Source organism: Bombus terrestris, chromosome 5 (genome assembly GCF_910591885.1).
Source record: "Bombus terrestris chromosome 5, iyBomTerr1.2, whole genome shotgun sequence".
Taxonomy (NCBI): domain Eukaryota; kingdom Metazoa; phylum Arthropoda; class Insecta; order Hymenoptera; family Apidae; genus Bombus; species Bombus terrestris.
In genome coordinates, this window is record NC_063273.1 from 657,901 (window position 1) to 683,596 (window position 25,696).

General features: G+C 41.8%; 1 protein-coding gene across 15 annotated transcripts; it reads left to right on the plus strand.

Moving 5' to 3' along the window:
• The first annotated feature begins 142 nt into the window (after window positions 1-142).
• Window positions 143-25,615, plus strand: LOC100649727. 15 transcript variants are annotated; one of them, XM_048405987.1, is made up of 11 exons: window positions 143-340; window positions 4,084-4,378; window positions 4,584-4,936; window positions 7,924-8,299; window positions 18,734-18,772; window positions 19,024-19,246; window positions 19,826-19,991; window positions 20,406-20,684; window positions 20,905-21,047; window positions 21,410-21,682; window positions 22,260-25,615. In XM_048405987.1, the coding sequence occupies exons 4-11, from the start codon at window positions 8,272-8,274 to the stop codon at window positions 22,402-22,404; spliced, it is 1,296 nt and encodes a 431-aa protein (XP_048261944.1). In that variant the 5' UTR covers window positions 143-340; window positions 4,084-4,378; window positions 4,584-4,936; window positions 7,924-8,271; the 3' UTR covers window positions 22,405-25,615. The 15 variants fall into 15 exon arrangements, with proteins under 15 accessions (XP_048261944.1, XP_048261946.1, XP_048261947.1 ...); XM_048405989.1 differs by having other exon boundaries at window positions 4,084-4,247; window positions 4,533-4,936; XM_048405990.1 differs by having other exon boundaries at window positions 4,084-4,247.
• Window positions 25,616-25,696: the final 81 nt, after the last annotated feature.

Consider the following 25,696-nt stretch of genomic DNA (forward strand, 5'->3'; position numbering starts at 1 on the left):
GTTCACTCAAGCCTATTTTTAGTCTTTCAAACATACATTTCTGCTGACAACCCTAGTGGGGGTGAGTTACCCTTAGTGGGGGATCGAATCTAGAGGGGGAAGCCAGCCGTCAGGGCAACGCATGCCTTCTGATTCTGATATTTCAGTAGGCCGCGCGAGCTTATGCCGTGAATATGTTGTTGTAAAGTGGTTGTTCATCTCTCTCTCTCTCTCTTCCCTTTTTGTATCATCCGGTCTGTTTTCTTTTTCCTTGTAATATTCCTGTGCGTGATATTCTGTCCATGATTGTGCGATATATTTGTTGCGAATATATATTGTCGATACGAATGTGTGTTCCAAGGTACGTATGAACATGTAAAATTGAAAATGTATATATGTATACTGTATGTATGTATATCGCGTATATTGGCTTATCGTGTATATTATCGTAAATGGAAGATGATTGTTTAACATCGTAGGATACGAAATTCATGTACGTTTGAACATTTGACGAAAGGTTATGAATCGTAATTGACAAGAGAGAAATGTGATAGATTCCTACTCGCTGTAATTAATATCGTAGTGTGTGTTTGCTTGTCTGATTAATTTAATACTGTAACAACGAATAATGACTTATTTAATGGAATGTAAATATCCAATAAGTACTTACCAGGAAGTATTACCATTCTTGTATAAAATCGTTAATGTTTAAATTGAACAATCCGAAGAAATTTATGAAGCGAATTGATATAACGAATTGATAAAGGTAATTTATCGTAGTGTTAACATTCTGCGAGAGTTAGAACAGAGATTAGGACGTATCGGATAGAGAAAAATCGACCGTAGAGAATAATGCAAACGATAAATCGATTCGTCGTTCAATTTTCACTATTTTGTTAAGAGAATCGAGATCGATTGATTTCATTTATCGTTTAAATCATTTCTTCGTATACCTTTTACACGCTTCAATGGAAATAAATAGGTGTATATATGGATATGTCCCCGCGTACGATATATGTATAGATAAAGGCAGACACGTATATAGAGACTTGTGCGAAACGTACGTACGCGTATATAATATATGGATGGATACGGACAGGGTGTTTTTAGAAGCATTTAACCGCCAAAGTTGAGATTATAGCGAAGGTCGTAGATTGGTTGATTCATGATAGTGCAATCTGACATACGGCGGTGATTTTTTCGAGTTATTGATTATCGAATAGCCGTGTAACAAACTAAACGTTTCTGGAATATTGCACGCCACCGTTGTTTCTCGGTTATCCTGCTTTTCTTTTTTTCTTTTTCTTTCTTTTTTCGCCTCGCCTACATTTTTTACCTCCTCTTACCTACAATATATATACATTACACGAAGCTTTCTATGCTGCAGTTATTTAAAAGGGAAAGAGAAAGTCCGTGTCTCCGTTTTCTCCTTTTCTTTTCTTGTTCTTTTTGTCCTTTTAACCGCCATGAACGGGGGAGACAATTTTTTCCATGACATTTTCACTGCACGAAATGTCAAAAGATAAGGTTATATCGGAGATTCGAGACGCGAGTTTGATTAACATAACGTGACTTTTCACGAAAGTATTCAAACCCTTAGCAGAGAAAACTTTTATATCAGTATATCATGCGTATTATATAAAGCTTTTTGAAATTTCGTTAACACTGTACTGTAATGGGACACGATTATCGCTTTATCGAGCATACACTCGATGGAAAAATTAATATAGACTATACAGCCTGACTAGTAGGCTTAAACATATACGGTTGGCGTTAAAGATGATCTCGTTAAATATTGTGACTTACTAATATAGCGAATAATCGACTGTTGAAATATTTTGACGATTTTTGCCTCGAAGTATGCTTCGAATAAATACCTTATGATTTTTCTATTATTTTCAGGCTGGTTTCAAAGTTTGTCAATATATAATCACGATAGCCGTATCCCGTTACGGTGTTTATGAGATTTAAAGATATTTCGTATATGTGTATATACATAAAAATCTTGCTAAGAAATGTTGGAACGCGAGTTCGATTTCGCGAGTCACCGTGTTTCGTTATTTCTTTGAACGTAAAATCGCGTGTTTGATATCCGAGTGTCAGGTAAAACGGCGCGATATATTATTATTCGAATTATCTTGTATATTTATTTACATATTACGGAAATGCTTAGTCGTTCATTTCGCGCGGAATCATGCACGAAACGTAATAAGGATTGTACACGGCATGAACGTAAAGGGAATAAAATTTATGACACGTGTGTGTACACACACACACACACGCACACACGCGCGCGCGCGCGCGCGCGCGCATACAACACGCTGAAAAGACACAGGTAGTAGTTGGTCTAATGGTATTTTAAAATTTCCTTTCTGCTGGAAATCGTTTCTTAATGTTGGCGCTTGATGACACTTTAAATCATAGAAAGTATTGTGCTTTGGGGAATTTTAGATTTCGATGTCCTATACGATAGGAAATAAACTAGATTCCAATGGGGGGGAAAAAAAAAATAAATGATTTGAACATTGGATTTTTTGAAATATTAAACTTTTTCATTTTGTGTATACTATAAAGTATAGTAAATTTTAATGGAAGAGAATGGAACATGTTGAATAAAATATAGCAGATTCTAGTGGAAACGGTATTTACACGCTACACGCTTCGAACATTGTGTTTTGAAATAGTTTTGAAGTCTTAATATTCTACGCGTTGTAAAGCGTGGTACGTTTTAGCGAAAGATAGGTGTGCGATAGGTTGAATAAAATACAGAAGTTGTAGCGAAAAATGTAAATGGCTTAAACGTTGCATTTTCCGAAATTCTGAATTTTAATATTCCATGTGTTGTAAAGTACGATAAACTAGAATGAAAATGGCAGGATATTTTGAATGTTGCGTGTTGCGAAACTTTACGTTTTAGCGAAGTGTATTATATTTTAAGGAAAGACAAGATGTCCATTCAATTTTATCGTTGGAATTTATCGAAGCATCTATTTTCCGCTGTACTCGCTTGCAGGCCAAGTATGTATAATTGATTTTCGCCAAGACGATAGATGTACCGCGCGAATGTATTCTCACGTACGGTACTTTTGCTACGTCAAAGTTCGGCAACGATAAAAAGCGATAAAAATAATTTAAACGCTACATAAGTTTCTACATTTTTCGAACGCTTTTGTTACAAAGAAGCGATATATCGAATATCTATGAAACATGTATCGTTATTCGTCGTATTAAATGCCTATTAATGTAATTATTAAAGGCGTTGCAATATATAAATATCGATCGATATACTTATTTGGAAAAAAGGGCTGTCCCAAAGGAGGTAGGTAAAAGAATTTACGTCTCGTTTTATTTCGAAGAAACGAGGAGAACGTTAGCTCGAGTCTGCGGGCATGAAAGAAGAGTTTGGTCGGTATCTCGAATAGTTTCCGACGAAATGGCTTGTAACGCTTTACGCGACCTATTTTATTTTCATATCGGTGAAATATTTGATGCGTTATAAATTCTATTAATTCTATTTCTAATAATCGTCGTAATCATCGGTAGGTACGTTTCTAATTATTCTAATAATTAGCCGATTAGCTACTTTGTTGGTGATTTCGTCGTTCGGTGGATGAAATTAGAAGAAATTAGCAACGTCTGGAAACGTTTATTCGTTAACGATATAAACGACAAAATCGTTCTCGTATTTCTTCTTATTTTTCTTTTTTCCGATTCTTAATCAACGATACCGACTTTGATCGTGTTGGATCGGAAAAGGTAGGGAAGGGAGACCGAATCGTCGAAATTACGAAACCGATGGTTCGTTACCCGTTATTGCCCGTCTAATGAACGTGATGTATACAACATGTAAATGTATCGAAAGTATCTTTACGTTGATAAAAAGGATCGGAAACTATAAAATTTGAGAAAGTTTAATCGATTTAGTAAAATTTACGCGTTACATATATAACGTAGAATCGTAATTTTCTCTGAAAAAGCTGCAAATAGAGGAATTTTCGGAAAATCGGAATATATATCGAAGAAAGATGTATACGGTATTTGTTGTACGGTCATTCGAGTCATTTTCGTAGTATCATTGATACGTATTTGTCATCGGTATTGCAGGATTAACAGGGATAACGATAAAAGAAAAAAGGGAGAGAGAGAGAAAAAAAGAAAATAGAAAAGAAAGAAAGAAAGAAAGAGAGAAAGAAAGAAAAGAAAAAGATAAGGGACACGGTGGTAGTTGGGCAAATGAGTATTTCGTCGACGTAATGATAAATTCGCTGGTGCGTTCTCCTTACAGAGAAATTACTACCTCGAAAGCTTCGAACGATTTTCGTTTAATTTCTTATACCAACTACTTCGTAGTAATTCTTTTGGCTTTAGAAGATTGTCGATACAGCGAATATCGCGTAAGGTAGAAATGATTAAAAACATCAGGAATTGTTTCATCCGCTTAAACATCGGTCGCATTGCGCGAACACGTTTCTCCATAGAAATCGAACATTTGTATAAACAATTTAAATACAATTTGCTTCGATTTGACGCGTGCAACTACGTTTGACGTTTAGAATTTGTACGTTGATGGTCGTGTCGGGTAACGTTTGATACGGTTGAAACAGAAATTTAGGAGAAGCGCGAGTGAACAACGATGAGGAATAAGGACGCGGATCGTACGGGAATCGAGCGTAAAATCGATAGAAAAAGATGCTGCGAAGGGAACTGACTTCGTTCGTGGTAAAAGCGTGGAACTCCGAATCGGTCTGGTGATCCGTACAGTGACGATCGAAATATGCGATACGGAATGAGAAGCAACGGCATAGTCGGGGAATAGAGTAATATGCACATGCAAGCGTGGCGAAATGTTGGTCGAAGGAGGTTCCTAGAGAGGAAAAGTTGCGAACAAAGAAGAGATACGTTACGGAGATGGTCGCCTGCTCAGTGACGAAGACAAGAGGCAGTCGGGAAACTTGAGGTGAGTTTTTAAAAACGATCCGATAGCTTTCGACCTGACGATATAGCGAGTAGACGCGTAAAGAGGATTTGCGTGTTAACGCGTTGACTGGCCATGGTGGTGGTGGGTGGGTGATCCAGGCTAAATCTTAGAACGATCGAAATAAAGCGAATCTCTTGGAGCAAGAAATTGTCGACGAGGTGAACGAGTCGGACAACAGGGTCGAAGAAAAGGCGGTCAAACAGGATACTTTGTTGAAAAATTAAAGGTTACGGCGCGATGTATCTCGTTGCGGCTGTCGCGGGCAAATAAAATATATAAAATTCAATGGTGGCAGTCAACGCGTTAAGCGACGAAGAAATCTTTTTAATCTGGAAATGGAAGAATCGCGGAATCCTCGGATCTTGGAAATTTGTATCGGCGAATTTTTCGCTTTCCGCGATAACGCGATCTTGGAATTTCAAGATCTGTCGCTTTCGAGATCGAACGGTAACTCGATTAGAGTTACTCGCGATTATTTTCGCGACAACCTGAAGAAGCGAACCTCGAACGAACGAGAGAATCGTCGGTGTTTTCCAAACTGCTTCGGACACCGCGACCGAAGAACGGATTTAGAGATTTAAAGGAGGACGAAAACGGGCAGAGATTTAAAAGTTGAGCGACGGCGCAGCATCGTGATATTCGGACCGAGACCGAGACCGAGACCGAGACCGAGACCGAGACCCAGACGGAAATACGTGTTTCAGCGGAATAGACGTTGCCAACGTTCGAGGGCGGAGAGCCTCGGTTCACCGAGGACGTGTTTCTCTTTGAAAGAAATTAGCAGCGATACGTTTCAGGGCTCTTGGCCTCCTCTCGAGTGCACTAGAGCGCGGAGTGCGGAACACGAGGTATTCGGTTCTCGGCGTCCTACCGCTGTCCTTATTAACGATACACTGGCGCCAACTACGCCTTTGTCACGGTCGAACGTTCCAAATTACGCGTTCCAAGTACTAGCAACGAAAGTTAAAGACCGCGATATTTTATCTCGCGAACAAATTTTCGCACGGAGCATCGTGACGTTACGCGAGTCGATCGACGCGTAGCAAACGTTGATTTTAATATCTTTCGATATTCTTCGGGAGTTTGTATATTTTCCTTTTTGCTGGTCGGTTGGTTTGCATTCTTATTCTTTGTTAGTTATATATAGTTACGTATAGTTACGTATGGAAAATTGTACGAATTACGTAGTAAGTAGGTAGTCTATGGAGCTTTAAAGCGTAGGAAATGGAATGAAACGGGAGGCGGCGTTGAAATCAGCGCGAATCGAACGATCGGATAACGCGCGATCGTTGAAAAATTAAATAAAATATCGCGTTTAAATTTTCGTTTGAAAAGGCGAAGCGTTTAAATAGAGGATACGAACGAAGCGCAGCAATGAATTGGATGTTAACGGCGTCGTGTTAAAGGGCAATCGAGCTTGATTCGATCTTACAAAAATGTTATTTCCTCGTACAAATGAAATCAATGGCTGTTGATATATTTACGTTAGAGTAAGTTGAGCTACGCGTGTACGGTCTAGCAAAATTGCTAGGAAATAATACACGATAAGAGATGTTTTGCCCTCGCAATTGCCTTTGATCGTTGACTTTAATATCGACTAGAAATAGGAAATTTCGATTCCATTCGATCGTTTGATCGCGCGATAGCGTAGACGTTTCGTTGAAATTTTGTATCGTTTGTCGCAAAGGAGAAATACACAACGAATGTTAACGTATGGAAATAACGAGTGATACGGTAAGCGTTAAAGGTGTACAGGAAGGAAGTGCGTGCATGCCGCCTGCGAGTGCTCCATAAATATCGGAACCTGTCGATTGGTTATTATCAATTATCCACTCCAGCTCTTCGTCGACCAACTACGGGAACGATTCCCCTCTGTCTTTACACCTTTTATCCGCAAACTGTTCGAGTCGTGTTTTCTAAAAAAGCCTTATCAGTCGTCGGTTAGATACAGCGGCCGGCGTTATAAATGGCAGGCGGAGGTGTAAATGAAATTTACAGAAATTTCAAATTGCACCGCAATTGGTACGCAACGACCTACCAGGATTTCCATAAAGAGGATAGACCGGTCGCTTTATACGTAAAATATCGAGATATTATATTTTCGCCGTGGATCGTAACTTCGGGACGAAATTGTTCGACGAAACGTCGCTTTTCGGGTTAATAAAGTAAAAGATCCGTTTGACTGGAAACTTTAACCACGCCAACGACAGGTTGGTAAAAGCTTTCTTCCTTGAGCAGTTACGCTCTATCTATATTTCGCGTATCGTTTCAACGAATCGTACCTAGCGTACCGCGAAGCATTCGACAAAATCTCCAATTTCTCGAGTACGAACGTTGCCCGAGGTATAAACCGATTCGATCAAAGGGAAATCCCTTATGGCGAAAGGTGGTCCGCTTTATAATTAATTCGCTCGATTATCTTACTCGACTTACTTCTACTTACGCGTTAGGCGATCGAGTTGAGCTCGCGGTACGTATTTATTTCACGTATTTATTTCACGACCGTGTCGAGTCTAACAAACGCGAACGAACCAAGCTGTCTTGGAACGATTTCGTCGTTTAAAGCGAATTACTCGATTTCGCCGTCGATCGTTCGATCGTTCGATCGTTCGATCGTTCGATCGTTCGATCGTTCGATCCCTCCGAACGTTTGAAATCTTTTCCGTCGAAGCAGCAACCATCGAACCACTGGGAATAACTTTATCTCCAACTAGCACGCGATCGGTATCAAGCGGTTTTGAAATTTGAAAAAGTTTTCTAACGGCAAGGAATTTCGAAATTCCCGTGCAATTCGCCAACTTGTACAAATCTATAAATAACGAGCTTTTTTCGAATCTCTTACGAATACCGTTCGTCAGCGGATTTCGTCCGCTCGAATTATCTTTCACGATCGATCGCGTTATTTCGACCGTTGTTTTAATGGATGTGTTGAAAACGTTTGTTTACGCGTTTGTTCGAGAGGGTAGGTGTTATCGGGCGTGGTAAGGATGAACTCGCGGCCGTGGGTAAGACGGAGATGACCACTAGATGCGTGCCTCGTCCTGAAGACGAAGACGAGGAGGACGAGGAAGAAGAGGAAGAAGAAGAAGAGGAAGAAGAAGAAGAAGAAGAAGGAGAAGAAGAAGAAAAAGAAGAAGAGGAAGAAGAAGAGGAAGAAGAAGAGGAAGAAGAAGAAGTAGAAGAAAAAGAAGAAGAAGAAGAAGAAGAAGAAGAAGAGGAGGAGGAAGAGGAGGAGAAAGTGGACAAGGAGGACTCGTTCGAGTCTGCGATATCACTGCCACTGATATCCTCTCTCTCTCTCTCTCGTCGCATCGATGCCGACCCCTGCGTCCATCGATAGAGGTAAATTTTCCTATCAATCGTCGTTTCAACTTTTTCGACAATTTCTCCCGCGGGAAGAAGAATTTTCGAATAAACGAAACAAATCTTACAACTCGAAAACAAACGATGATCCGTCATCGTATGTTTATCAAGCGCTTGCTTCGTTCGCGTTTGCGCGGTGTTTAAATTTGCCACGATCTTTTTCCAACGTTTCGCGTCGAACGTTCTCGTTTTTCGTTCAAAAACGTTCGAGAATGGTCGTACCGAACGTTAAGAGCAAATTAGATTCGACGACGTTCCACGAGTAAGATTTATTTCGACGAGTCCACGTTTTATTCTATATTTTCCACTTGCTTTTGCGCGTACCTCTATATTCTCTGACAACGTGACGCAATTTCTCGTTACACAGCTACCTTCTACCACGTTCCTAGAACAGAATTTTTCACCGCGTGTTTCCTCGAGTCGGCGTTATCGCGATTATCAAAGTACGAAAGGACGAAACGACGAAACGAAGGAAAGAATTTTTCTTCTCTTTTGCTTATTTTGCGTTATTAAGTAGCGCGTATGTAGAACAAGTTGGGCTCGTGTTATCAACGACTCAGGTTATAGAAGAAATAGGCTCGCTCTTACCGGTGGATTATTCTCGTAAATGTAAACGAGTAATAGGCGTATCGTTGATAAGGCAAAAGCCAGGATAACGTCCGTCTCCGACGCGTTAAAGGCTGTTTGCGATTCGAACGTAACGCTTCGCGTACAGACAGAAGGGATTCTTTTCGCGGAATAAAATCGGCCAAGCGAATCTTGACCTAATCGAATCGTTTACGCTCGAGGCCTTGACGCTCGCCAGACTACCGACGAAATTTCGGAAACGAGCTGTGGAATATACGCTCTCGTTACGAAACTTGTTTTCTCGCAACCTGGCTCGTATTTCTGCGTCGCTTTCATCGCCGCAAATTATTTTTCACGGGGAAATATCGCCGATTTTTTACCGTGCTTACCGATCCAGACTATACTCTGCTATATCTGTAAGAAACGAACGAAAAACGACGAGGCATGTTTCGTCTAGTTCGGGCGACTTAAATCTCTTGAAATTCCGTCAGAAACGATCGTTGTCGTGTTATTTGTTCCAAGATACAACGTTCCAAGATACGAATGGAGATCGGACGACTAAGAAAAAGCACAGACACGTCGTTTAATTGCTTCTTTAATTCTTTCTTCTTTCTTCCTTTCCTTTGTCAATACCGTTGCAATACACGGAGAAAGATCGAGATAATTAACAACGTGGAAAACGCGAAACGAAATTTTGTCGAAGGCAGGTCACTGTCCGTATAATAATCGCGTTAATCTTGTATAATCTCGATCGTTGGTTCGATGAAATATCGAATTGGAGGATAAGTGCGTGGCATTCGCGTTCGAAGGAAAAACGCGATTAAAATAATAGTTGGACGAATCGAGCAGCGTTCGGCTGATCGAACTTGTACGGTTACATCGAGGTGAATCCGAGCCGAAGGCCGCAGTCTAAATTCGTCTCGTTGAATTTCAACTCCTATTCCTCTGATGGATTCTACGCGTGACCTTGGATCATCGACGTTACAAACGGTTGCCTATTTAAGGCATATTTTTTCGCTTCCGATTTCGCCGACGATCTATCGGGACCAAGTTGCATGAAATTTCGCGATTTTTGCTGACGGCTTTCGAAAATAACGACGAAACGCGGAAGAATTAAACGGGGGCTCGTTGAGCGTTCGCGAAGGAAGGAAATCGTATTTTCTGGACAATTTATTTCGAGCGTTTACCTCCGCGAAAACAAAATTCTCCAAGTACTCGAGACGTTTCGGTAGAAACTGTGAGAAAACAGCCGCACGATACATCCCGTGTTTTTCTTTTTACCCCTTTCTCCTCTTCTTCTCTTTCTTCCGGTCCGGTTTAATCGGCCTCTTTACCATCCTCCAGCAGTCGTCCAGCAGTTTAAGATTCGCCGGGCCAACTTTCCACTCGAAATAATTCGTTTTCTTTCTCCTTCTCGTACAAATGGTTTAGCTATAACGCGACGCTGCAGTCTTAACGGCGAACCTTGAGCTACTTTGAAGCGGCACCGGGCTCTATTCGCTGGCTATCTCCCCTCGAGTAAGAAAAAATTTCAGGGAGCACCGAAACTCTTTCGCGAAAGGGCTGTAGTACGGCTCTTCGCTTTCGCGTCGTCTTCGCCGAACGGCGAACCTTGTTTTTCTTCCTCTTCCCAATTCGATCTTGCTCGATGCTGTGATTGCTGGAACGGCGATTATGCCGTTCCATTGGCATAGCTATTGTACGTTTCGGTTGTACCGATGCGGTTAACTAATCAGCCATTACGAGACATCGGATTTCGCTGAATTAAAAATACGCCGGACTTTGAGCCAATGTTCGAAACGTTGTTCTCGCGAGTGATAGAAAGGTGCCCTTCGTCGTATCAAATTTCTCTCTAGACGCAAAATACGAGTTTGCTTAAAAATGTCCGTAGCTTGATCGCGGAACGAACAGCGAGACATTGAAATTGTTAAACGATATTAATTAGAGGCGTTGGCCGAATCGATGGATCGAGAATTCGGTTCAACGACGAACAAGGCTGATTATTTTGACGAGCCCGGCGTACAATGGTTCTCGTAGCAAGTTTTTTAATAGGTCAAGCGTCAACTACTAATTACACCGGATTCCATCCTTTACGAGGCCCCTGCCTCTTTGCTAGATATCAAACGTATCGTAGAATCATTTCCTCCTATATCGCCGACAACGTAATTATCGACGAACGAGAAACGCACTCTGACGCTTTTTAAAGCGTTTTCGCGTTTTCGAATTTTCGAAAGTCGATTGCCCCGTGGCTTTGTCGAATTTCATACTTTTCGGAGAAGGGAACCTCTGTCTCTGGATCCGCTAAAGTTCAATCCAATTCGATCGGACGGTTGGAAAATTTTATTGGCGCAATTTGTCTTTCGAGTATCGTATTGCATTCGTTGTGGATTTTTTCGTTAATAACGAAAACGTACAACTAATACCTCTACGATTGTCCGATTGCATCGATTATTCGAGGTACAGCTCGAGGAGATTGTCTTTTCGTCAAGATCATCCTTCGGATCGATTACCGTCGTCTTTCGCGAGATAACTCTCTATTTGACGATTAACAGCTCGCACAACAAGTGGAAAGCGAAAAAAAAAACCGGTTTTTACCGGAAGAAGCGATCGATTCTTGCAATGTTCGTTTAGGTGTGCGCGGCCCTCGGTCCGTTGATCAGTAATATCTCTATCTTTACGGAAGCATCGCGCGTATTAGAGCTAATCCAAAATTAACGTTCCAGCTACGTCTAAATAGCCGATATGTACGCTTTCAACGAAACATCGATGTACACCGTCGCTGCTAGGTATTTATACGGGCACCTTGATCGATTTACGGTAAGATAATCGTTACGGTATACGTACCTATCTACGAATACCCATCGGACGAAACGTACGAAAGCTAAATGCCAGCTGTCTCCTTCTCGGATCGACGTATATGTGAAAAAAGAAAAAAGAAAAGAAAGAACATATTAATCGGAAACCTTACGGACGATACGTTAAAACCAAGCGTACGATTGGTCGAGGCGTTAATCTATTTCAACCGATTGATCGCGTGGATAATTAATACAATCGATTATACGAATATACGTATCTGTAGCTCGAGACTCGAAAGAGCCGAGGATACAACTATAATCGTCGAGCATTTTGTCGCGTATTAGTTCTAGAAAATATACGTTATCGCGTGGCAAGGAATGAAATATCCTCGGTCACTGTGAAGACGGTAAGCGGGCGTGCGTGTAAGAGGGGCGAGGCAGAAGGAAAAGGATTAAGAAGAAACGAAGGGGCGATCGTTCGATCGTGTTTGAAATGGTTGGCCGGGTGAAATACAAGAAGCGCAACGAGGCAGATGGTTAATTTCGATAAGGCGGTGAGCTTATTATCGAGTGGGTGGAGAACGGAAGGCGGCCGATGTAAGCACGTATCGTAGCTTTTGTGGCTGGCAGAATGGATTCCATAATGAGATGCCGTGTAAACTGGGACATCTAATTATACTCGAGTGCACACCACTCCAGAAACGTTCGGTCGTCCCTGGAGCTCGAGCCTGGCTCCTGTCGAAACGATAACGAATATTCAAGGATCACCCGACAACCAAGCTTCGCGATACTCGACGATCGTGATTTACCCACTCCGGTCGCTTTAGTTTCGACGATCTCGCTCGCGATCGTATCGCTAAATCGAAAGTCTATGGCGCCTCATTTCGACCTAGGTAGTACATTTTTTTCACTTTCGTTTTATAGAGAATCGAGAAACGGAGACGTTACGATTCGATGTCTCTGCTCGATTTCGGCGACTTAAACGTCGAAGGACGATCGCGTTTCACGATATGAGAAAGTAGGTGAACCGGCGGTGTTCGATACGAAGACCTCGTAACTCTCCACGATATACGTATGGATGAGAATCGTCCGGTGTCGATGGTAGCGAGATGGAAATACCGGTATTACGAGCAAGTCTGAATACGAGCCATCGTGTTACGTTGGCAACCGTTTTTCTATATTTTATCAGCGAGAACGAAATCGCGTCCGTAGAGGTAGATTTTGTCGGGTCAGGTTAACTGGAAAATTGGATTCCAGCGACCAAGTTTGCAAAAACGAGAAAAAACAGATTGCACCGCGTTATCGTTTCGCGTATAGTCGTTGCGAAAGTTCGGCATTGAGCCTTTCGAGTCGGTGGCTGGGAAAAGCTACCGATCCGACCAGTCATCGGTTTCTCTCGATCGTGGAGAATTGGAAACGTTGCTGAAATATCGCTATCGGTTATCGGGCGTTTGAAACGTGAAAAGAATGAACCAGGTTGGAAGAGTAGCGACGAAAGCGACAGAGAGCGTAAACGATACCGAGAAGGATCCGGTCACCGGAAGTACGATCAGTCCCGAGTATGAGCTTTTCAAGCACCATCCTCTCTCTCTCTCTCTCTCTCTCTCTCACTCAGTCACTCTCTCACTCTCTCAACCATAATGACTCCTATTTTCTTCCGTCTCTCGTTCGCTCGTTACTCTTCACCATTTTATATCGATCTACGATCGCTCGGTTCCAAAGGTTTCTTCTTTTTCAAACGGAACGGATATTCGTAGTCGAAATCAATCTCTTTTTACCTGTAAAAGAAATTTACAAGAAGAAACGTACAAAAGGGATATCAGATGTACGATCGATACCGGTAAAGATCGATATCTTTGTATTCCTACGTGATTCCACGAAACGCGTAAAAGCGCCGTTAAAACGTTCAGCGAATCGATCTATCAAGAAAATATAGAAATCCTGCTATCGATCGCATCTACGCGTCATCGTCTGTCGAAGCGTAAAGAAATTACCGCTAATGGATTAGAAACTTCAAAAGGAGTCAAAACGGTAGTGTTGCGCGCAAGTTTCCGAAGCAAGGCGCGAATAATCGTCAACAGCCTGGCGACGTCCAATTGATAAGTTGTCGTACTAACCGGCAGCAGCGACAACGAACGGCGGTCCATTAAGTAATTAGATTATACGTATTTTCGCTGTGATCGTTTCGTGGTAAATATCTAGGAAGGCGAAACAGGACGATTTTCGTAGCGAGCGGAGCGACCAGTCAACGTAAATAACGATAGGTGGCGAAAGAGCGTGGCGGAATTTCTTCGCGGTTTTGACCGAAAATCGCAACGCCGCTTCTTTCTATTTGCCGCGAGGTGCGCGGCGAGTGCACATCGTACTATCGAAACGGCGACGAGAAAAGGCAGAAGCAACAGTGAGCCGGCCGTGAGCTTTGACCCGGTGACCCGTAGTGCGTGGGCTGGAAAGAGGGCATGGAGCAACGGGAGGGGTTCTTTCTCCTCTCGCAGCCTGCAATCGATACCTGGCTCCCCTGCCAGCTCAACCACCCCGACGAGTTCTCCTCCGTCTACCCTCTCTACCCCAAGTTGAAATGCCTTCGACCGCCTACCTGCCCCATATCGATTCCCCTCCGACACGACCCCTTTTGTCCATCGCGCAGAAAACGACGATTTCTTTCTCCGTTGCTTTACCAATTGCTCGGTCCTTGCTACTTTGGTCAAGGGACGCGACGCTATCGTTACGTACATCGGTGTATAGAAACGTGGCGCGATCATACCGATCCTTATTCGAAACGATGCCAACGATCGGCGTTACGTACGAAGAATAAATGATTTTTCCCATTCACTGCCAATTCTCTCGGTCGTCGGTCGTGGTAGAAAAGGAACGATATTTTTATAGATTCGACTACAGGATGATCGCGTTCGCATCGTTTACCTTTTTACGTTCGTCGCGATGTCGCCCGGTCTCGATCTCCGGATATCATCGTTCGCTTGTCGACGTCTACGTCCGCGTTTACGCAAACGTGTTATCTATGTAGAATCTTGTACCTTTCGAATCTATTCAATTTCGTTTTTTCTTCGTTTGTTTTTTTTTTTTTTTTTTTTTTTTTTTATTATCAGCGAGAGCTTCGTAAACGATAACGTAAAACGTTACGTTCGAGCTAGTCGTAACAAAATCTATGCCGAGTATGTACAAAGTTTCTTGCTCGTACGGGATCTAGAGCCCTTCTGTTTCTCGTAAATCGGTCTCGGAATATCGTGTTTCGACGGTGGAAACGCAAGTACGTATACCGTTGATTTTATAATTAAGACCGTAACTATATTCGTTCGTCCCATCGACCATAATTCGATCACGAGTATATCTACTGCGTCTGGAACGGTCGCGTACCGCCGATGCCGGGTCGATTTCATGAATCGAGTTTGCCAGAGTTGTTGGACGTGTACGTGTTGCGTCGGTTGTCAATTTGTCCGTTTCCGCTGGATAGACGCGAATTTCATTCGTATATACGTCCGCGGTTGGAAAGTGAGATGCGTCGATGGTTGTTCCGAAGAAGCTACCCACCCGCCTTTGCTACCACGTACTACGTTCCCAGAGAAATATAATATGAAATACGTAGGTTCGACTTACGGGATGAACGCTGTTTCGCTCTCGGCGATGAGATTCGTCGATCGAAAGGACGATTTATCCATCTCGGACTTGTCCATCTTGCTTGTTCGCGAGAAAATAATGCACCGTCCGACCGGACGCTCGATTCCGATGATCGCAGTCCGTTTCGATTACGCGGTACGTTGCGTTCGTTCGTTTCCACCGATCGGCAGCAGGATACTACACAGCCTCGGTGATATTTTACTCTGCGAGGTGCGATAATCGTTTTTATAGAAACGATCTTTTCGAACAAAGTTTGACGATTTTTCTTTTACGTTACTTTTCAACGCGACCATAGAGTAGGTTGTACGGTCGTTGGACGTACAATATCATAGCGATTATGATAAGAGTATTTATACCGCGTGAAATCCAGCTAGTTCGATAACTACGATTTGTGCTACTTTCCGCCAAACGGTACCAAATACCGTGTTTGAAAAAGCGACGTGCAGTTGAAACGGAAATAACACGTGCTCGTATACGCGTTGCTTGTTTTGCGTATCGATATCGATGTTACATTCCGCGTCGATCGAATTCGTCTTGTCTGTACTAACGCGATAACGCGAAATAATAATAAACTCGATATTATCCCCAATTACTTATAAATTCTGCGAAATAAGCCTTTTAACTTTTTATTGCTCGATTCTCCTCCACTGATCGTCCTTTCTACCTTTCTTGTTTCTCCCCTCTCTTTCTCTTTTTTTTTTTTTTTTTTTTTTTTTTTTTCAGAATTTTGTCAAAATTATCGGATAATCGAGAGCACGGAACTTTTCGTTCATTCCAATCGAACGAAACGTTTCGCGAATTTAGTTTACGTTTAAATCGCGTAACGTCGGAGAGAAAGTAAACGACGTAGCAGCGTAAGTTAAAGACTGGCGATGCAAGTCCAAGCGCAAGTAATGCAGGCACTTGCGGTTAAGTCAGATACAGATTTTTCTAACAGATTTTCCCGCTGAAAGATACCGTGTTGTACGTTTAACGAGACGAGTTCGAGTTGGAGTTTCTCTTGTCGAAGGAAAGAAAGAACACGATGAAAAGGGACTGAACGAATTCTTCGTGGCTGCCAAAGTTGTGCAGTCTAGTTTCTCCTTTTAGCTGCTGGCGATTCGTTTTTTACGACGGAAAAGACAAGTTTCCGATGGAAGGTAGCGATTCAAAGATTTCGTATCGACGGTTGTTTTCATGAATTTTTTAGTAAAACTTTCCTTAAAGAGACGAAAGTAATTACCTCGAAGCAACGAAGCCTAGCTCGATCAATTTTCTACCTTTTCTTCGAAGCACGAGAATCGAACAGCGAATTGCTATTACGAACGAGATGTAATAGCGTACAAAATAGGGTAGTTCAAATGGTCGATAATTTGGACGATCGACGCTTAGCGGAGACTCGATTCTTTCTTCTATCGTATAGTAAAACGCGGTAAAATCGTCGAAGAGACGATTGCTTGTTATCGATATGCCAACGGTAAATAGGTTTAAAGCTGTCGGAGGATTTCGTAAGGTAGGATCCTCGAGGGTTGCCGCACGCACAGCAGCCACAGGTTGTCGTGCCCGTTCGCTTAAATCGACCTATTAACCCGGTTATTCGATGCTTCCTAGGCGAAATCTCGGAATTTCGGCCGAGTTTTCGACCGCCAATTCCGTTTCCTTTCTTTTCTTCTCTCTTTCGACCGGCCGTATTTTTCCTATCCGCAAACTGGAAACTCGGTCGGTTTCCTCTTTCGCTTGTTTCCGGTTTGCTTCTTTTTCTCCCCTTTCGCGAGTAATTATTCGGTCCCGTAATCCGACCGATCGGCGAACGTGGGTTGGCGTACAATTTTTTATCAAAACAAACATTCTCGTATCGGACGATCGTAATAATAGCTGAAAGAACGCGATGAATTATGGATGGGAATAAATAACAAATTGTTCTTGAACGATTCCACGTTATCGAGTTATTTCTGGATGAAATCTTTACCAGATGTTTCATCTTTGTTTTCGCACGTTTATATAGCGTAGCCTGTGTGCGTGTTTTGTACAACGATGTCTGTGCGCGTCTGTAGAGTCGTTTTGAAAATCGGCCTCTCGCCAATAGTTCTGTGCGTGGAACGGCGAAACGTTATCAGCGACAGGACTTATCGAGACGTCGCAAGACAGGCTCCATCGATTCTCTCGGCTTGAAATCAATATCCAGAACCTTGGCGCGTGTGGTTCGAGTAGAATGCCGGTATGGCCGAGCCGAGTCGGACCACTCGTCGCTTTTCAAGTAATAATTTCAATAAAGAAAGCGAAATTTTCCATTCGTATTTCCGTACGCAACCTGTTCAAATAATAAAGCAATAGGTGGAATGTTGTTTTTCGTTGCGTTTAGAAACGATGTAAGAGACCGCGAACGTGGCCATTTTTAAACCTTCTTATCGTTATTCGTAACGAAGGGAGTCGATCGTAAAGCGATTTCACGGCCGAAAGCTTTCGTAGGATACAAAGCCTGCTAAAAAACGTGTCGCGTTCTCCGTTTTCTATCGTCGTTTCGCCAGCCTTGTTATCTGTTCTCTGTTGTCGAGGTAGCGGCTCTCGATCCAGTGCCACTCTATAGGACACCACTCGTTGAAAGTTCCGCGTTATCGATTATCACTGGAATTCGATAGCCGCGACTTTTCCCAACCAGTACCACGTGGTCACGATGCTTTTGCTTCGATTCGCGACAACCAACCATTTATTTTCCGTCGTTGTTTCAAGGAATGCCGTCGAACTCGATGGTTCGTCACCGTTTTAACGATTAATTCTCTCCTCGTATTTTCTTATCGTACAAATCGTTTTGCTCGATAACTCGTTTCGCCCGTGAAAAATGTCCTTTACGAATAAACTGTCTACGTTATCGTAGATGTTCGATTAACAAAGAAAAATTATTTATCGCGTCTTTCTAAAAATATTCTCCGGAACGATGTCACTTTTGTTGGGATTTATTTTCAAGCGAGCATGTCCGTACATCTCGTCTAACTATGCTCGCGCGACCATTCGTACGCGGAGAACCGTGCGAAAGCCCGGTACTATTCCTTTTCACCGGACAAATCCGACTTTATGGCAAAATGCGTCCTAGTTTTATGTATTTTCGTGACAAACGACGTATAGTAATTCTATTCGTAACGTAGATAATTTCGCTATGCTTGTATAATTTTTCTCTCCGCTCGTACGTTTGCGACCGAGTCTTTTACGATTTAATCGTTTTCGTTTAAAGATAAATCTTTTGCCAAATTATTCTCTGTACGATAGATTCGATAAGAATCTGATAATTCGTAATTAAGCGTTCTTAAGACAGAAAGAAAGTACATTTTTTTTTTTAAATAAGACGACGTGTCTATAAATTCTAGAAAATGTAGAAGCGCTCGGTCTTCGAGCACGGAAAATCTATATGTAAATTAAAAAAGCGAATTAATTGTTTCAGGTCAATTTGCAAAAGCTTTGTACGCCGCGATAAAAGAAGGTATTAATTCCACACGGTGTACGTTCGTTTGGTTAAATATAAAAGTAACATAGAGGAAAAAGTCGGCTAATGTCTGTTGCGAAGAAAATTCTTGGAGAACGTTCGACTTTGAATTGTCGGATTCCTGTCGGGCGTATCGTTGATCGATCACGCTCTTAAATTCGTAGGCTATTCTACGTATAAAGTCACGGAGGCCTCAACGAGCAAAGAAAATATTTCATAAGAATCGAGAGTTGTACGTGTGTGCGCAGATATGGGGAGTGTCGTAGGCAGCAACGTGAACGCGAGCAACGCGACGACGAGGAGGATGGACTCGACGACGTTCCTGCCGGAAGCGACGTCGACCCTCAGCGAGCGGGAGCAACTGAAAATCGAATTTTACAAAACTTACGATGTCATGACGGGGGTCAGAATCGCAGCGACTCTCGGTGGTTTTTTCGGTCTTATGATCCTTCTGCTTGTTTATAAAAGCAGGTGAGTTTTTTTTCTCTCTCCGCTGTTATCCTTTTTTTTACCGCGTTATTAGACGCCAAGTTTTAGAGTTCGAACTCACTCGGGGCAAATCGTTCGAGTTTCAGCACGGAATATCGTAGAGATTTGCGAAAATTGCCGTCCGCGAGTTTCCACGAAATCTCCTTTTATCAGCTTTTACAGATGTTTAAACATCTACGAAGCTCGATCGGAGTAGCGCTTTCCAACATATACATATACATATACATATACATATGCATATGCATATGCATATGCATAGACATATATATGTGTATGTATATATAGGTGGTAACATTTTCGAAAACGTTTAGCCCGACTTTCAGGCAAGTCGCGTTTAACGCGTTTTAACGTCGGACTTTTTGATCGAACGTTTCTAAAAATATTTCTAGCAATTTCGAAGAAAAGAAACGCCGTGTTCCGATGGGGATGAAAGGTTCGCGATCGAATACGATGTTTGCTTCTCGACGTAGTCGCGTAAAAGTACGCGAGCAAAGTTGTTTTTATATAGACAGAAAGGGTGTAAATGAGAGAAGAAGGGTAAAAGGAGGGTATGTGGGATAGGTGTAAATCGAGCAAGCAGTTGGAGGATCCAAGACTGACCGCAGCCGCAGCCGCAGCGGTAGCCGAAGCAGAAGCCGAAGAAAGAGCCCTCGCAGCCGCTCTCGAGGCCATTTCCAGATTACCACCTAGACCGGATCACGGCCCTAGAAGATCTCTTTGCGTCGAGGTCGGTCTACTCGTTCCTCGAATTAAACCGATCTTTATCGATGATATTTGTAATCGTAACGATCCGTAATAAACGTAATCCGGCGATTATAAGCTCGTCGTAATTCCCTATAATCCGAGATTACGCTGAATTATAGGTGTAATTATACTTTTTAATTATATCGAATCGATATCCTTTGCATTCCACGATAAGTCAGAGGACAGATACTTTGCTTCTGGTCGCCAGAATATATTTGGATATAATCCGAAAAGATGGAGAAAACAAGCGTATATGTCCGATTTTTAAGATACAAAATTTCTCAAGTCACGGGATAATTGGCGATTTATTCTGCGGATAAAAGATCTCGAATATATCGGGCGAATCGGGCGAAAGAAAGAACGATGATAACACGACGACGACGTATTACGGTTAAAGGTGTCGCGATCTCATTTGCCAAAAATCGGGCCTCGTTTTGCGTCGGTTGGAGGTGGCTACGAGGCTCTGTTGACACCACCGACGAAGCAGCCGAATTTGCCGCTTCCCGAGGAACAAAGAAGATGCAGTTCGGTGACGTGTAGCAGCACCGGCAGTAGTTACCTCGAGAGAAGGGGGTCTGCGATGCCGGTACCATGTTTGCCGCTTCACCCTACGCTTTCCGCGAAATACGCTGCCCACGACGAACCCTGGGATCTCTATTATCCCATCGATATTCAGGTAATTTCAGCTAGTTCCGCCAACAAACAGTTTGTTCGAATCTTAACGTTTCGTCCGCTGACGCGAGATTTCCGCTTCGATTCGCAGCGTGAAATTATTACGCCGTGCGAGCATTCCAATAATACATGGATATACGATAACGCGTTACTATAATTTGAAAGGAAGGAAGAAGCGCGTGGTTCGTTGTCCGTGTAAGTCGTTCGATCGTATTTATTTGTAGGTAATTCAACCGACCCCGGAGCTTTCGCCGTGCACGAGCGAAGCAGGTCTTTACGCGAACGAGGCGATGATCACGGCGACTAGCGGCAAAAGAGCACCGTTGGCTTCCATGGGCAGTGTCGATCCTCCGGAACCAGACTCAAGGTTGTTAACTTGTTAACGTAGAAACTTGTATAAATAATTTGAAAATATCGTTGCAACGCGTCGGATAAACGAATAATATTTTGCCACGCTTTTTCCGGCTTTTTGTTTACGAAAATATTTTTACACCCGTGACTCGTCGATGCGCAAGGTATTCTCGAATTTTGATATTCTCAAGGTGATAAGCGAAAATTGATCGAACGATATAAATTTAACGACGCATGGATCCGTTTAATCGGTATGTAACCTCGTAGTCGTCGTATACGCGCGCGCATCTTTTTCTCTTCCTCGACAATTTCATCCTCTATCCGTTCCCTTTCCGATCGATCCGAATTTTAACGCTCGTTCCGTTTGTACGTTCGTAGCTTGAATAATTCGAGGTCGCTTGGTTCCGACTCGGTCTTCCTAAGAAACGACGAGCAAGAAGAGTGTCTCGACACGGAGGATGATGTATCCGGGTTCTCGACCGACTCCGAAGCACCCGGGCCAAGTTGTCGACGGTTTCTTCGGGTACCCTCGAAAAAGAAGAAAACGGTCGAGAAATGGGATGGTTGCTCTGGATGTGTCCCTAGACGGCGGCCCGAAGGCAAACCTTGTCAAGCTTGTCGTAGTATTAGCGCGGCTGTTGAAACTTCTAGGTATACCTAGTCGAACGATCGTTTCTTCGTTGCTTCTAAACGTCGGTGACTCTCCGTCTTTACCACTGCGCTCTTAACCGAATCAAACTAAAAATTTAATACCATATACCAAGACGAATATGCCTTCTATACGGCGGTATACGGTGTTCAAACCGGTTACGGTTACGATTACGGTTACGATTACGGTTACGGTTACGGTTACCGTTTAATTGGGTCGGCTCTACCTATTTGATCGCACGATTACGCGGAATCGAGGAAATTCCGTGCGCGTTAATATCGAAAATCAATTTTTTCACGATAAAACGACAAATTGCTCGAGAACAGTCCCTCGAGACGTTGTCATTCTTCGAAACTTTTATCGTTCTTTCGTCCTTTCTACTGGCGCGTATATCGTTATTTATAAATACAAGATAGATACACCTTTTATATCGTCGTCCATCGCAAATCTGAAATTATTTATCCGTTTTTCGCTTTTCCAATCGCTTTTTTCTAATCGGCTTCCAACTTTCGTGTTTACTTCAAACTTATTTACATGAAATGACTTTGGGAAAAGCTGTCGTAACGAATATATCAACAGGTCTCAGGCCGTCTCTACGAGCACCAGCAGCCAAAGTAGCGCCGGTTCTCCACCGTGTTCTCCAGCCATCGAGCTCAGGCATAGACCACCGCCGGCGCCGTTACCAACCAGTCCACCGGCCTGGTCGCAAGAAACGCTCTTTTAGTTCTCTAAAGATTCGCCGGAACGTTCTCGCAAACGGTCAGTAATCGCACAAAGGTGTCCCTTCGGTGGGAGATACAGGATGAAGAAAACGGAGAGCGGACACGGTGACTTCCGATCGAGTGACTTTGTTCAAGTTGGAATTCTTCGTTGGAATCGGTTGAATGGAACTAGAAAAGAGTTATTTAAACCGTTATACGACGAAAATGTCTACGAAGAATATAAGACTCGAAGGGAATGGACGTACAGAAGTAGGAAAAGGAAGAACACGAACGGACGATGTTTGGAAAGAAAAAAAAAAAAAAAAAAAGAAAAAAAAATGGAAAATTTGGGAAAACATTAGGCTGTAAGAAGCACGAAGAAAAGTACGAGAATTGTAGACGTTACAGGCAAAGAGGGGAATACGGACGAGTCCGAGAAAATGTAATTAGGTGTAGAAAATAATAGGAAAAAATATAAATATCTAAACATTATCGAAGCGAATAGGTAGAAGGAAGGGGATGCGCGACAAATTATATCTAGTTTTCGTTTAAGGCAAAAACGAGCAAAGATGCGGGTTTTATGGAAAAAAGAGAAAATGCGAAGAACAGAGTCAACGATCGATATATCGATCAAGTTATGAAATAAAAAATAAAGGAGAATACCAACAGGCACTTGTATAGTAACGTTTAATTAAGCTTAACGTACGAATAAAGAAACAGAAGCAAATACTAACAGACTAATTAATCGTTAAACGAACTGTTGTAAAAAGAGGAGAATGCGTAGCGTACTATAGATATATATTGTAAATAAGAAGGAGAAAAAAGAAAACGAAGGAAAGAACTCGAATTCGTTCTTTTCGTATCGAAGAAAAGGGGAAAAAAAGAGAAAAGAAAAAGAAGCAGAGCGAAGAATCACGTTTGTATCGCGTTAGAGAGAAAAAATCAAAACTTTTAAAAAGACGTTGTTGATTTAGTTGTGCGTGGAAAAAAACGTGAAAAGTACTTCTCGTCGATCATTTTTTGTTTTATTTTTTAATACTTGTCTATATTATATATATATATATACACACATGTTGTATTATATTATACATACATACATATATATATATATATGTACGTGCGATATAAGCAATTAAAAATAAAAGTATAAGAGTTAAATTAATCGAAAGGTTGAAGGGGAAATGACGATCGATATATCTTTTCCTTTAAATCGAATAATTACGTTACTCTCGTTATGATATTGCGTTCTAAAATGGGGAAATAAAATTGTTACGAAGCAAATAATCATCTAACTCGAATTGATTTATACGGTTTTGTTATTTTGTGCCAATCAAAAACGAAAAATCGTGCCGCCAAACGAGCCCCGTTCGTTTCGATCGAAACGAAAAGTGCCCGGGCACTTTCGAAACTTCTTTTAACGCCCTCTTTTCTCATACTTAATCGTGCTTGATCGATTAATTAACGACGCTTTGACGACTGCCAATTCAGAAGCAGAAATCCTTCGTGTATGTATGCGCGTCTGTGACTTGTGACGAGTATGAGCGCGTATGAATGCATGAAATGCACGGAATGCATGGAATGCATGCAATCATGTATAGAAAACTAGAAAAATCAGAGCCAAGTATTAACGATGTTGTAAATTTTTCCATCGATCGGGAGGCGTTTATAATCTTTTATCTTTGCCTTTAGATGCAAAAATACGACATTCTATGTTTTACTTTCTTCTTCGTCTTTCTTTTTTTTTTTTCTTTTTCTTTTTCCTTTTCAAGAATTGTTGTTTCATCGTTGTTGGTCGAATTGCTCGATCTTGTCGTCTCAAGATACGATCCGTTCGTATTATTCGACCGTTTGTTTATTTATTAATTGTTCGTTGGCGTTACCTTATTGTTTTATACTATATTATGTATCGGCAGTTTGATATTAACGATCGATGTTGTTCTTATTCGTAAGTTTTATCGAGGACTTTAGACGATAAAGCAATGATATAAACGCGAAACCGACTACATGTTTAGTAATTACGTTACAACGCGAAACTTGTGTTGGTGCCTTTCCGCCGGGTCTTCTTCCATTGTCGTTTAGATAGTACCGTCGCGCAAAGGATAATCTCGATGAATCAAAAGGGGTAACGTAATTAATAATTAACGATTTGATTCGATAAATAGTTATAGTGATGACAATCGTAATCGTAATTGTGATTATCCTTGTCAGTCTGATTATAACGAGGAAAGAATGCTCTAATTAAGGTGAGAAGAAGAAAAAATGAATTAACCTCTACCCAAGAAGAGAAGAAAGAAGAAGAAGAGAAAGGAAAAGGGGAAAAAAGGCAGAAAACACTTATAACGATAGCGCTTCACGATTACGTGACGAAAGAATAAAGAAGAATAAATAAGAAATAAAAGCAATAGAGAAATTGTAAACTAGAAGAGAAAAGAGAGAGGAGGGGAAGGTGTCGAATGCTAACGAGAATAAGAAGAAGAAACGATAACGCGAGGAAAGAGGAAAGAGGAAAGAGGAAAGAGGAAAGAGGGTGATTATGATTATGATGAAAATCATGATCAAGGAGAGGGGGGAAAAAAAAAGTTCTATCGTCTTTCGTAACGTTTCAAAGAAAGATCCTTCCTGATGTGTACGAACAATAAAACTTTCACCGTTTCCTACTATCACTTTCTTTCGTCATGCCTTCCCGTTAAATTTACTAATTTTTCTTTCCCATTGTCGAAATGATCGGGCAGTCCCCGCGAAATATATCGACGTATTAAAATATCAACTTACGTCTCGATCGATATCGATCGAGATATTTCGTCGAATTTATTTCTCTTTTTGTGAATTTTCTTCGTTACTCGCTGATGTGTCTACGACGTGGCGAAGAAAGAAAGAATACCGTAAGAAAAGTACGAGAATCGTACAATTACGTCGAAAACCATGCCTTTGTGATTTTCACTCGATGTAAATCTTCTTCGTTGAATATTTCGATTTTTCAGCATGGTTATTCGGATAGCGAGCGAGTAACGATAATAACGATGAAAGTAATTCTTTCTACATGCGAATCCCTACAAACTTACAAGGAACATTTTACAATGAGAATGTACTCGACTTACGCTGTTTGTAACAATAATCTCTCCGATCCTTACTCGACAACCTTTTTGCAATGGATGAATAATAGTAGAATACTCATTTTCTTTACCGTGTCTCTATTTTTTCAGATACGAAATAAAATATACATGTTGAACATAAGACGTTGAAGCAATATGATTTTTCTTCTCTTTATGCGCATCTTATCTTCCTATTTACCAACGCAAGATGATATCGCTGTTT

What these genes read in the sequence shown, in the direction of transcription:
- LOC100649727 (XM_048405985.1), top strand. Translation starts at nt 8,272, where the DNA reads ATGCCGACCCCTGCGTCCATCGATAGAG. An exon ending in GAAGATCTCTTTGCGTCGAG is followed by an intron (nt 19,992 to 20,405) that starts GTCGGTCTACTC and finishes TTACGGTTAAAG; the next exon opens with GTGTCGCGATCTCATTTGCC. An exon ending in ATTATCCCATCGATATTCAG is followed by an intron (nt 20,685 to 20,904) that starts GTAATTTCAGCT and finishes ATTTATTTGTAG; the next exon opens with GTAATTCAACCGACCCCGGA.